A 12,554-nucleotide genomic window follows, 5' to 3' on the forward strand; every position below is an offset into this window, starting at 1 on the left:
ATGATTCAAAAATTCGAGATGTCTATGATGGGGGAGTTGAAGTATTTCTTAGGATTTCAAGTCAAGCAACTCCAAGAGGGCACCTTCATCAGCCAAACCAAGTATATTCAAGACATACTCACCGAGTTTGGAAAGAAGGATGCAAAGCCCATCAAGACACCCATGAGAACTAATGGGCATCTCGACCTCGACACGGGAGGTAAATCCGTAGATCAAAAGGTATACCGGTCGATGATAGGATCTTACTCTATTTATGTGCATCTCGACCGGATATTATGCTTTCCGTATGCATGTGTGCAAGATTCCAAGCCGATCCTAAGGAAGTTCACCTTAGGGCCGTAAAAAGAATCATGAGATATCTACGTCATACACCTAAGTTTGGTCTTTGGTACCCCAAGGGATCAACCTTTGATTTAATAGGATATTTAGATGCTGATTGGGCAGGGTGTAAAATTGATAGGAAGAGCACATCAGGGACTTGTCAGTTTCTGGGAAGATCCCTGGTGTCTTGGGCTTCAAAGAAACAAAATTCAAAGCTCTTTCTACCACTGAAGCTGAGTATATTGCCGCAGGCCATTGTTGTGCGCAATTACTTTGGATGAGACAAACCCTCAAGGACTATGGCTACAAATTGAGCAAAGTCCCTCTCCTATGTGATAATGACAGTGCAATCAGCATGGCGGATAATCCCGTTGAACACAGCCGCACTAAGCACATAGACATTCGGTATCACTTTTTGAGGGATCACCAAAAAGGGGGGATATCGAGATAGCTTATGTTAGCACCAAAAAACAATTAGTCGATATCTTTACCAAACCGTTAGATGAGAAAACCTTTACCAAACTTAGGAATGAGCTAAACATTCTTGATTCTCGTAATTTTGATTGAAACATTACACACATAGCTCATTTATATACCTTTGATCACATCTCTTTCACTTTGGTAAAATGCATAATTCTTTTTATTTGTGTACCAAGGCTATGACTAATATGTTTTGAAGAGTATTTCTACTAAGTCATAGATTGAAAGGGAAATGAAGTACTCGGCGAAGACAAGGCTTCCACTCCAGTCTACCGGTATCATTCACCCTTCGTCGTTACTCCGCACTCCAAATTGGTATAAACCCTTCACTCTTATTTACTTATACCAATGGGGAGAAAGTTTAGAAGGGCTCTCAAAAGTCTCCGTTTTTGGCGATTCATGTCAAAGGGGGAGAGAGTATTAGCCCAAAGCAAAAGGACCGCACCACCACCTAAAAATTTCAAAATTTTCAAAAGAACGTTTTCAATTGGTATCTTGTTAAGTGTTATACTTCAAATTGGTATGATATTTTCAATTGGTATAAGTTTTTCAAAAACTAGCATCTCAATATATTTCTAATTGGTGTCTATTAAAACCCTCTTGAAAACTAAGAGGAGAATTTCATTCAGGGGGAGTTTTGGTTAAGTCAAAGGAAAAGCATTTGAAACAGGGGGAGAAATTTCAAATCTTATTTATATACCTTTGACTATTTGCAAAAGACTTTGAAAAGATTTTCCCAAAAGAATTTGCAAAAACGAAACAAGTGGTGCAAATATTGTCCAAAATGTTAAATATCAAATCAAACTTATATACTTAGAAAAGCTTTCATTTAAAAATAACTTATGCACATCTGTCAAAATGCAAACTAGCTACATTTCTACACTTTATATTTGCTTTGGTTTGTGTTGGCATCAATCACCAAAAAGGGGAGATTGAAAGGGAAATAGTCTCAATATTTCCTATAATCGATTTTGGTGTTTGACGACCATCACAAACCTTGTGGACTATCCAGTTTGCCTAGTTGATCATTTCACATGTGCATAAGTTCATCTACAACTATTCTAAATCGACTGTCCGGAATACCGTAGATTATTCCAGACAGGAGAAGTTTTTTTTGAAAAACAGACTAAGCGCGGACCGTCCGGGCCCTTGCCGTGGACCGTCCGCGACACCAAGGTGACCCTCGGATAGGAACACTGCATAAACGCGAGTCTACACTACGTACCGTCCGATGGAAAAGCAAGCATCGTCCGAGACCAAGCGAGGACCGTCCGGCCTCAGGCGCGGACCGTCCAGTCGGCGCAGAACCAAAAAACCCGAAGGTGAAGGGTTCGGTAAAATGAATTATAGCGTCCTCGCGGACCGTCCGGGGTGCACGACCGGACCGTCCGCGACTGCCTTTATCTGACATCTGACGACGCATTAAATGCTATATAGCTGTTGATATAGCCGTTACTGCTGACCGTTGCGATTTCAGTCGTTGATGTGCAGGGGCGGACCGTCCGGACCAGGGGCGTGGACCGCCCGCGGTTGGCAGAAAAGGAGCAACGGCTAGGAAGTGGTTGGGGGCTATAAATACAACCCAACCACCTCCATTCACTTGACCCAAGCACTTCAATTTTTCACATTCAATACAAGAGCTAACAATCCATTCCAAGACACAATCAAAGGTTCCAATCTCTCCAAGTTCCACAATTGAGACAAGTGATCATTAGTGATTAGCGACTTGAGAGAGAGAGTGATCAGTGTGATATTTGTCGCTCTTGTTGCTTGGCCTTTTTGCAACCGTGTTTTCTTATTCTCATTCTTGTTCTTCAATACACTTGTAATCAAAGCAAGAGACACCAAGTTGTGGTGGTCCTTGTGAGGGGTCTAAGTGACCCGTTTGATTAAGAAGAAAGCTCACTCGGTCTAAGTGACCGTTTGAGAGAGGGAAAGGGTTGAAAGAGACCCGGTCTTTGTGACCACCTCAACGGGGACTAGGTTCTTTAGAACCGAACCTCGGTAAAACAAATCACTGTGTCATCCGCTTCATTTGCTCTTGATTTGTTTTCGTCCTCTCTTTCGGACTCGGTTTTATTTCTAACGCTAACCCTGGCTTGTAGTGTGCTTAAAGTTTGTAAATTTCATTTTCCGCCTATCCACCCTCCTCTAGGCGACTTTCAGTGGGTACCTGCCTTGACACAGTAGGACCCCAGTTACGGAGTACCGACAGTTGTGTTGGTCAACAAGCACCAAAACAAATGTAGAAATGACATATAACACATTTCTCTTTCAATCTTCCATTTTGGTGGTTGCTCAGGTTGGTGATGGAGTACACTTTCATCTAGCAATGTTTTGAATCAGCAAGGTTTAGGTCAGCGCTAACGCGCATGTAGTAAGGCCAGCGCAAACGTGTGGGCTTGTTCGTCATGCCCGTCAGATGAGGCAGTGCAAGCGTTGCCCTCACCTTCGTCACTCGTGTCTTCCTGTTTGACGTGTCTAGTCGGGTTTTAGGTCAAAAATCACGGTCCGTACCCAGCCCATAAATTATTACGGGTAAAAAATTATGGTTTGTACCTGTCCATTACATTGGTCAGATCGGGCCGGGTTTTTTTTGAACGGATCGAGTCGAATTGGTCGGATCGGGTGGATCAGGTCTAACGTTGGCAGTTAGGAATCGACGTACTTAACCAACTTATAGATCATAGATGTTATTGAAACCAACGTATTTTCTCTGTTTTCTTATAGTAAAAGTGGTCCTTTTCTATATTTTTTTTTAAAAATTAAACAGATATATATCCCAAGTATCAGATATTACTAGTTAAATACCCGTGCGTTGCTACGGTTTCTATATATTATATACGTGAATCTTGTTTAAATAAGATAGATATTCAAACGTGTTACAATAATACTAATCATAAAGCTAAGTTAACATATTTCAATTGATAATCATTTCAAGGGTGCAATCCATCCCTAATAATTCCTTGATTTTTTTCAAAGATACTTCCATTTAGAAACACAAAACACATTTGTATGACAAATATTGGTTCCTCCTCTAAACTCGAAGTCACAAAATGATACCAAACACTGAAGAATATTTAGTCAACACATATAACATTAAAATGAAGAACAGAACAAAAAGGAGGGAAGGAGAGGCGACCTACATAATCGTGTGATTCAAAATTCGGTGCGATTAACCTTGTACAGTGAATTGTAAGGCAAAACCTGAAACCCAAAGATGAGGATGGACATGAGCTACCTGATCTGACACGGTGGTTGAAGCTAAACTCCTTGTGGACGTCGCACTTGCAGGTCACGCACAGGAGCAGCTCGACGCCGAAGCAGATATAGCGCTGGACACTTCCACCTCTTGCTCCTGTATAGATCTAGGTCTCATTAAAAAAGTACCAAAATGCATGTAGTCCAAACAAGCTTAAGCAACCGAGTCAATTCCTTGCACATGTAGAAGATTTTAAATTGGAAATTCGTTTCAACAATCATGCCATTGGAATTTCATGGAAGATATTTGGCACCGGACTATTAGCACTGAATTCACATAATAAAAAGAGACCATAAGCTTCAAATGATTTGGCACATGAGCACTAAATTCACATAAAGGAGACCATAAGCTTCAGATAATTTGACATAGGATTATTAACATTGGATTCACATAAAGGAGACCATAAGCTTTAGATAATTTGGCATGGGATTATTAGCACTGAATTCACGAGAACATAAACTTCAGATAATTTGACTAAATCGGTTATCAGGGGAAGACGCACAGAGCAGCAATACATATTTACAGCTAGGAAAAAACAACAGCTACACCCGCACATAGTATCCAAAATGTAAGCTTTGCACATATAAACGAACACATATGGTAGAGTTGAGCCATTAAATGAAATTGCGTGAGAGTTGTGCAAAAGAGTAGAAACAACACATTCCCTCGAAAAAGGTGGTGGGAAAACAGAGATAGAGAGATCTTTGAACATGATGCAGAGATGGAACAAGGAACAACTAAGAGTGAAAGTTGCTGCCATTCAGTAGTGATTAAGCTACTATCAAGTCGTGGAATGTGAGTAATCATAGTAGAAGACACAAGTACTTTACTTGGTAGCCTATGAAATTATGCTCCTCAATGAGCCTCCTCCTCCTTTGCGGCTTCCACCAAAGCGTCATGCAAAAATACATGCTTATTCCACCATGCCATGATAGACCGTCACCCCAATCCTTAGCAGCACCCAGTAGTCCATTTCACATGAGCACATGAACATGCAGTCAACTTATCCTTTTTGTTGTATTTACAAGCTAGAAATTGGCACAGTTCAGCTTACCATACATGTCGAAAGAGGTTGACAAGCTCAGAATAACCTTACCATACTCATCGATACGGCACCCTAGGCTTCGAAAAATCTTTGTATGGCCTCATTATTCAATTGGATTACCAACACTAATCAAAAAAGGAAGAATGATTGTTGGTGTTTCCTTTCTTGAGGCGACAATATTCTCCATGTTGTAACATCATATAATAGTGGGTCACATAAAGTTTTGCTAACTTGTCTGAACCTTTAGACAGTAGAACCAACCAAGTTGAATAAATACCATAATAATGCTTACCGAACATTGATGGAATGTAATTTTGTGAATTTCCAAGCAAATATTCTTCAGGAACTCAATTTCTTACGATGTCAGATATCACAGAAGCATATCTTGCCATCTTGGAGCACCAAACAAAGATCTGACCACTAAGTACCCTATGTATTTTGTGAAAAGTTGTCAATATATGCTAGGTGGAAACTGGTGTGTAAAAACTTGATGATTCGTCTGTACTGGTTGCAGGATGCACCATGCTTGTTGTAGCACCAAATGCAAGATTTTTCTGATCTGTGTTTGGTAAGGACCATCCAACAGAAATGTAGGACCATTCCTAAAACCAAGAACATTTTAGTTTACTTTCAGAATATGAATGAGTTTGAATTAAGAATTGCCGACCCTCTGACCTCATCATACACTTTTCGGATACGAACTCCCATCGCGTTCAATAGATACATTAGACTCTTCTTAAGTAGATCAAACGACATAACATCTTTAGCAGCTAAGCATGTTTCCTGTGATAAGGTATTTAGTTACAAATTTTGAAAATTTGAAGTATGGGAAGTGCTGGTTGCTGAATCATAGAGGTAACAAAAGCTATGTACCTAAGCATTCTTATTTCTCTTTTTCCCCTTGACTATTTCTCCCCTGCTTTCAAGTTTATGGATTTTCTTCAGCCTATCCTAAAAAAAGAGAAAGATTTTCTCCCATTTTTCTTTAATGCTACCTAGCCTGATTGGTCTTCTTACATGGGTTAGAGTTTAGAGTGCTAGCTGCTTTTTAGTTCACTTGGCACATAGAATTAGCAGCTGTGGTTGTGATTCTGATTTCTATACCTGTTCTTCATGGTTCAACCATTGGGAGATGCAACCAGCATAGTTCCTTGTCATATGCCATAGTATCTTAGCTACTGCCTCTTTTAGTTCTTCATGCTCGCATCTTGCTTATTCATGCCAACTCCACAATGATTACGATGGTCAGTTTCTAGATATAGATTTAACAAAGGCATCCAATCCCACCTTCCACAAAAACAATTACATCCCACCAACCCAATCATTGCGCGTACAAGGTACAGGTGGGGAGAGACACCGTCATTACCTTGGGAGGTCGGGCTTGGAGGTCACTGCAGATACCACGCCGTCGTCGATGGTGTACGGCAACAACGGAGCTGGTGCAGTGGCAGTGCCACGGCCGGTGCAAATCGGAGGAAGGTGGGGTGAAGGCCACCCCGCGTGCGCGCCGAGCAGGGTGCGACCACCCACGACAGAGCAAGGATGGAGGCGTCGAGCACGGCGCGGGCAATCGGAGATCACGTGGCGAAGGCGGCGGGCAATCGGAGATTCAGACGTGGTGGCACTTGCTGGTGGACGACCACGAGTTTGGGTTGAGCGCTTCCTTCTTCTCCTCCGCCTCTTCCTGCGCCACGTACTCCACCTGCAGCACAACGGAAGAGAAGGGGTTGGTTACCTCGAATGGCGCGCATGCGAGGCTTGGGACGCGGAGCTCTAGGGATGCGACGGCTTAGGAGTTGGGAGATAGAGGAGACGCGGAGTGGGCGGGGCGTTTGTTGCGTGGAGGTTGCGATGCGTGCGGGAGGCGGTGTGTGCGAGGGTCGGCGGACGCGAACGTGAGTGCGGGTTAATTGAAAAAAAATCTGAGGGGGTTTTCGTAAATAAATGACGCACGACGACCGTTGAAACTGGTGCTTTAAGTATAGTAGAGAAATGATAGATATTATACTTTATATTAGTCGAAAGGCAACCCTGATACCGTATAATCGTAGAAATTGGTGATTTGTAGGAGCAGAGAATACGGCCGTATCCTTAGCACCGTCCATAGGTTTGTTTTCTTTTCCTCTCGTCTCCACACGGCCAATGACGGGAAGTCACGTTTTTTCCCCCGCCTGGTGTCCTCCGTACATCATAGACGAGCCGACAGCTGCAAAAAAAAAAAGCGCCTGTTCACCTCGTCAGAATCTATCTGAAACCCAAACGCAAAGAAGAGAGTTTTCTTTTCATACCACCGACTCCGAAGTCCGAACTGCCTCCATGGTTGCTGGACGTCCTCCTCCGGAAAAGACATCCATCTCCCTCCCTACAGCGATGCTCCATGGGCCTCGTCGTCATTCCCGAGGCGCCCAAAAGTTCCATCTGCATGCAGCCGCGGTGCTGACCGGCGAGGCGGCGACGCTGACGGGGGCGAAGTTTGCTCGTACCGTAGGGCATGGCTTCTGGGCTGTTTTTCGGATCGTTTCCCTCGAGTTAACAGCAGAAGCCGACGCAAATCAAGATTTGAAATTTGGATACGCGATATTTTTATGGTCCCAACAAAAAGAAAAAAAAACACACCGAAATCCTAAAGATCCAGCCGAAATTCAGAGAACCCCGTACGGCTGTAGCCCAGGCCCAGCCCAGCATCGTCCACGGGTTGGTTGGTATCCTTTCCTCTCGTCTCCACGAGACCAACGCCGGGGCGGAGTCACGTTTTTTTTTTTTGTTTGTTGTCCCGCGCGCGGCGCCTGCTGGGTCTCCCTACATCACAGTCAGTCACAGACGACAGCTGCAAAAAATGACCGCACATCAGAATCGAAACCAACCCATCATATCCCGCAGCTGTATCCCAGCGACCTGGTCGCTGCCCACACATGCCACATCGCAAGTGCTGCATGAATGCCATGCAGCAACGACGCACAAGCGCGCAGATCGAGACATGCATCGCCGCCGCCGCCGCCGGCTGGCACGGGGCCGTTGGGCTTTTTATCACCCAGTCACATTCACGGCAGCGAGCGAACTGCAACATTCTGGCTCTGCCAGCCGGTCCAGCTGCTCTACCGCACGGTTCGCACCGCGCGCGTACTGGATCCATTAGCCGCGCGCGCGCGCATCTCTCGTGATATCTCTCTCTCTCTCTCTCCCTCTCTCGCCCGAGAGATCCTCCTCGTCGGGTCCTACTCCTACCTCATCAGTCCTCCGGTCCATCTGCCCTCCTCCGGCACAAGGACGACGATGCAGGTCACGCCGGCGGCGACCCTGCGGCCGGCGGCGGCGCACGCGTTGCGGCTGTCTACAGGCAATCTCCTTTCTGTGTCTTTTATAATTCCGTTCTTCCTATATATGCTTTTTTTATTCGATGTCCTGTGTGCTACTCGATCCTAGGTTTGAGAACTTCGTGTGTGGTTGAATCAATGGTGATGTGTATTTGTTTGCGTGGTGATACACAGATCACTGCAGGGAAGGGCCAAAGATTAGGGTTCGGTTCGGATCGAGGAAACTATCGTGGACAGGTAAGTAAAGGGGTGTTTGGTTTACAGGGACTAAACATTAGTCCCTGCACTTTATTCCATTTTAGTTCATAAGTTGTTAAATAGAGAAACTAAAATAGAGTTTTAGTTTCTATATTTAGTAATTTAGGGACTAAAATGGAATAAAATTGAGGGACTAAAAATTAGTACCTAGAAACCAAACACCCCCTAAATATGTGTTGTGCGGCTTCGTAGTGTGATCATCATTTATTTGATCTTCTCAGTCTCAGGTGTATGCGATTGCGATCTCGGAGCTATCAAATTTACAAAACCGCTTGCAGTAGTTTCCAGCATCACTTTACTCACTATTTCTTCCTTGGTCCCAGATTAATTTTTCTATTGACTTCTCTGGATACAAAGTTTTTATTATTTATATAAAATATACCGTGTTATAATTTTGAATGGAGAGATTAATAGATGTTAAAGATAGAATGTTACATATAGTAGAAAAATGTCGCGCATCTAATCTTAGCGGTGCCTTTACCTACCATGTAAAGGCTTATTATGGCTGTGCTCCCTAATCTAGGCAGAGCTATTACTGGCCAAGTGAAGGTTTGGGATTGGGACTGAGTTCCCTAATCTAGCCAGTATTGCTACCTACCATATATATAAATCATCCTCTTGTACATCTATATATATGCACACGAGTATAGTCTCAAGAGGGCATGTCTTGCGCCAATCTAACATGATATGGGAGCCCAAAAAAAAATATTCCCCACCATGTATCTTTTTGTATACGTTACTGTACTGATTCCAAACTGTTATTTTACTCAATGTTCAGAAACACTTGATGATGCCACTAGTCTGACGAGAGCCACCGGAAGGCAACGCAGGCATTCCTCAATCCTCAAAGTGAGCTGCTGGGCAGCTGCTCATCACCAACACAATTCTAATCCCCAGCACTTTAAGGCGACTGGCATACGAATCGCAAAGACGCTGCATGCCTTCTATCAGTTCTGCCGACCACACACAATATTTGGAACCGTGAGCCCTAATTTCCAAGAGTGAGATTCCATTCTATATATGTCGCAAGTTTATATGCAGATGTCTCATGCTTTCATTTTTTTTCTATCTTATATCTGGACCACGTACCAGATAATAGGCATTACTTCGGTGTCTCTCCTGCCAGTGAAGAGCCTGGACGATTTTACGTTGATAGCTATATGGGGATTTCTCGAGGTATAAATGTATAATTCTCTTATTGAATGCTATATACCCTGGGCACATATTTCATATTCTTTTCTTTTTCTTTTTTTTCCTCAAAAGTACCAACATATATACACTATCTCATTTTGACACTTCTATTCAGGCTTTGGTCGCCGCATTATGTATGAACGTTTATGTAGTAGGGCTGAACCAGATATTTGACATTGAGATTGACAAGGTATTTTTTTGTGTTAATTTTAATCATGCCTGCTGTCGATGACATTACTGTGTATACATATTCAGAATTTCGGGTAACCTTTTGAAGGTCAATAAGCCAACCCTCCCGTTGGCGTCCGGAGAGTTTTCGGTGCCAACTGCAGTAGTATTAGTAGTGGCATTCTTGGTCATGGTAATGTTATTTGTTTGACACAGAGATCTATGAACCATCTATTCTGGTATCCTCATGGTCTTATATTTTTCTCACACGTACTGTTCTTTTTTTTTCTCCAATTTGTTAGAGCATTAGCATCGGAATAAGATCGAAGTCTGCTCCATTGATGTGTGCTTTGCTTGTTAGCTTCCTTCTTGGAAGCGCATACTCCATTGATGTAAGTAATCCATGCCTTTTCCTGTAATTTTTTTTCAGGTGGAGTTCTAAAAATTCATACGCACCCCCATTGCCTTGGCTTTGAAATTTGAATCTTTCCTACTACTTTTCAGGTTCCATTACTCCGGTGGAAGCGACATGCTTTTCTAGCTGCATTCTGTATAATCTTTGTGAGGGCTGTAGTGGTCCAGTTAGCTTTCTTTGCACACATGCAGGTAGCTAATGCTGTTAACATAAATGCTTATTTGTTCCACTATGTTTAGTGGTTGATGGTGTTGTTTGCAGCAACACGTTCTGAAGAGGCCCTTGGCACCTACAAGATCGGTGGTCTTTGCAACATTTTTCATGTGTTGCTTCGCTGCAGTAATAGCGCTATTCAAGGTATGAGTTCTTAAGATCAAGATTTCTTATATATGTACGTTTATTTGATATAGGAATTCAACAGTTTTTTTGGATTTATGTATGAGACTTTAGGATATTCCTGATGTCGATGGAGATAGAGATTTCGGCATTCAGTCCATGACTGTACGATTAGGCCAACAGAGAGTAAGAGCATGCCTATCCAACAATAAAAGATTTAATGTATATAAACTGTGCAAAATTTTGATAAAAGATTTTAATGCTTCAGGTGCATAGGCTCTGCATTAACATTCTCATGACAGCATACGCAGCTGCAATTTTGGTAGGCGCATCATCTACAAACCTGTATCAGAAGATTGTCATTGTGAGTGACGGCATCATCTTTATTTCTAGAACTTAGATACATTTTTTTTCATTTCACATTTCATTAACCGAAAAAATTATTCAGGTGTCTGGTCATGTCTTGCTTGCCTCCACACTCTGGCAAAGAGCACAACAATTTGACATTGAGAATAAGGATTGTATCACACAATTTTATATGTTCATTTGGAAGGTATGTAAGCTTGTGCCTTGTAATATATCAATACGCCTTCTATGAATCTTTAAAGAAAGAAAAGGTTTTGAAAGAGTTGGACTATACTAATGTGCTTATGCCTACTGATTTTGGGTTTTTTATTTGCAGTTATTCTACGCTGAGTATTTTCTTATACCATTTGTGTAGTAAAGAATCATGCGAAGAACAGCACCCGTGCTATAGACATGTGAAGGTTTATTGCTAATGTTACTCTACCGAATGGTCTGAATGCCTATGCGTCATTTGTATGTAATATGACTATTTGTTGTATCAGGGTAACAACTGGAGCAAATGTACCGTATATATTAAGCATTAATTTAACTTTATCAGTTAGTTGTGGGAATATTACTAACTAGCAAGCTAGATTATGAACCTTGATCTCTCGATGATAAAAAATATCTAAAACATTTGGTTTGTCTTGAGTCAAAGTTTTGAAACTTTGACCAACAATATCTATAAAAAATATTTTTAAATTAAAGAAATTATATATTGCGGTAGATGTTTTAATAATAAATGTAATAGTTTAATTTTTATTTAGTCAATATTTATGAATATTTTATTATTAATGGTCTAAGTTTCAAAATATTGACTCAGGACAAACCTCCGTAACCTTTAGAAACTTAAATCCCCTCCGTGATTTCGGGTGTTTGAATGAGAAAATGGGCTAATTTCCCACTCAATTCCCATAAACCTTGGAGAGAGTTTAAGTTTCCAAACTAGGCCTAGTGAGAAAGTATGTTGTGCATCAGCAACATCTAATTTGGCCAATAAAAGAAACCACCATGTTCACCAAGAATACTATAAATGACGAGATTAAACGAAAAAGTAAATAACCTACACCATTAAATTTTATAATCTAATAGGTGGAACTAAACAAAAGAGCACACCTAATACAATTATGAGATTAACTAGAAAACATAACCCGATTAATTGAAAAAAGTAAAAGGTCCTACACGATGGAATTTTACGATGATCTAATGGCTTAGATTAAAACAAAGTATCCTTATCTAATACAATTACGAGGTCAACCTAAAAATAAAACATCTACACGGTAGGTACCCCGAATCAGGGTACCTCTTACTACAGTGTGAAGACACGGTGCCCGTGCGGCGATCTCTAGCCGCGCGGTGAACAGCACCCGACCCCACCACGTGGACGGCTCAAGGGGCAGCACGTGACCAGAAAAGATG

General features: G+C 42.0%; 1 protein-coding gene and 1 long non-coding RNA gene across 5 annotated transcripts; one reads left to right on the top strand and one right to left on the bottom strand.

The window, feature by feature from the left end:
• Window positions 1–3,878: 3,878 nt before the first annotated feature.
• Window positions 3,879–7,092, bottom strand: LOC103638710 (uncharacterized). Of its 3 annotated transcripts, none has more exons than XR_004852708.1 (3): window positions 6,213–7,092; window positions 4,894–5,891; window positions 3,879–4,159 (listed from the first exon to the last, which is right to left on the bottom strand). It is a non-coding gene; the product is annotated as an uncharacterized lncRNA (long non-coding RNA). The 3 variants fall into 3 exon arrangements; XR_002265291.1 differs by having other exon boundaries at window positions 4,894–5,710; window positions 5,784–7,092; XR_558981.2 differs by having other exon boundaries at window positions 4,894–7,092.
• Window positions 7,093–7,423: 331 nt separating this feature from the next.
• Window positions 7,424–11,709, top strand: LOC103638712 (homogentisate geranylgeranyltransferase, chloroplastic). Of its 2 annotated transcripts, none has more exons than XR_558983.3 (13): window positions 7,424–8,445; window positions 8,597–8,659; window positions 9,459–9,661; window positions 9,773–9,856; window positions 9,987–10,061; window positions 10,149–10,232; window positions 10,342–10,431; window positions 10,544–10,645; window positions 10,694–10,811; window positions 10,905–10,976; window positions 11,059–11,154; window positions 11,239–11,343; window positions 11,473–11,709. XR_558983.3 is itself a non-coding variant. In XM_008661550.3 (13 exons), the coding sequence occupies exons 1-13, from the start codon at window positions 8,046–8,048 to the stop codon at window positions 11,509–11,511; spliced, it is 1,509 nt and encodes a 502-aa protein (XP_008659772.1). In that variant the 5' UTR covers window positions 7,424–8,045; the 3' UTR covers window positions 11,512–11,709. The 2 variants fall into 2 exon arrangements, 1 of the variants encoding a protein (XP_008659772.1); XM_008661550.3 differs by having other exon boundaries at window positions 10,716–10,811.
• The last annotated feature ends 845 nt before the right edge of the window (window positions 11,710–12,554 follow it).

The sequence above is a fragment of the Zea mays genome, chromosome 9 (assembly GCF_902167145.1).
Source record: "Zea mays cultivar B73 chromosome 9, Zm-B73-REFERENCE-NAM-5.0, whole genome shotgun sequence".
Lineage (NCBI taxonomy): Eukaryota > Viridiplantae > Streptophyta > Magnoliopsida > Poales > Poaceae > Zea > Zea mays.

Coding starts and splice junctions, on each gene's coding strand:
- LOC103638712 (XM_008661550.3), top strand. CDS start 8,046: ATGCCATGCAGCAACGACGCACAAGCGCGCAGATCGAGACATGCATCG. Junction 8,660..9,458: donor GAGGAAACTATCGTGGACAG/GTAAGTAAAGGG, acceptor CTCAATGTTCAG/AAACACTTGATGATGCCACT. Junction 10,646..10,715: donor CTTTCTTTGCACACATGCAG/GTAGCTAATGCT, acceptor TGTTGTTTGCAG/CAACACGTTCTGAAGAGGCC.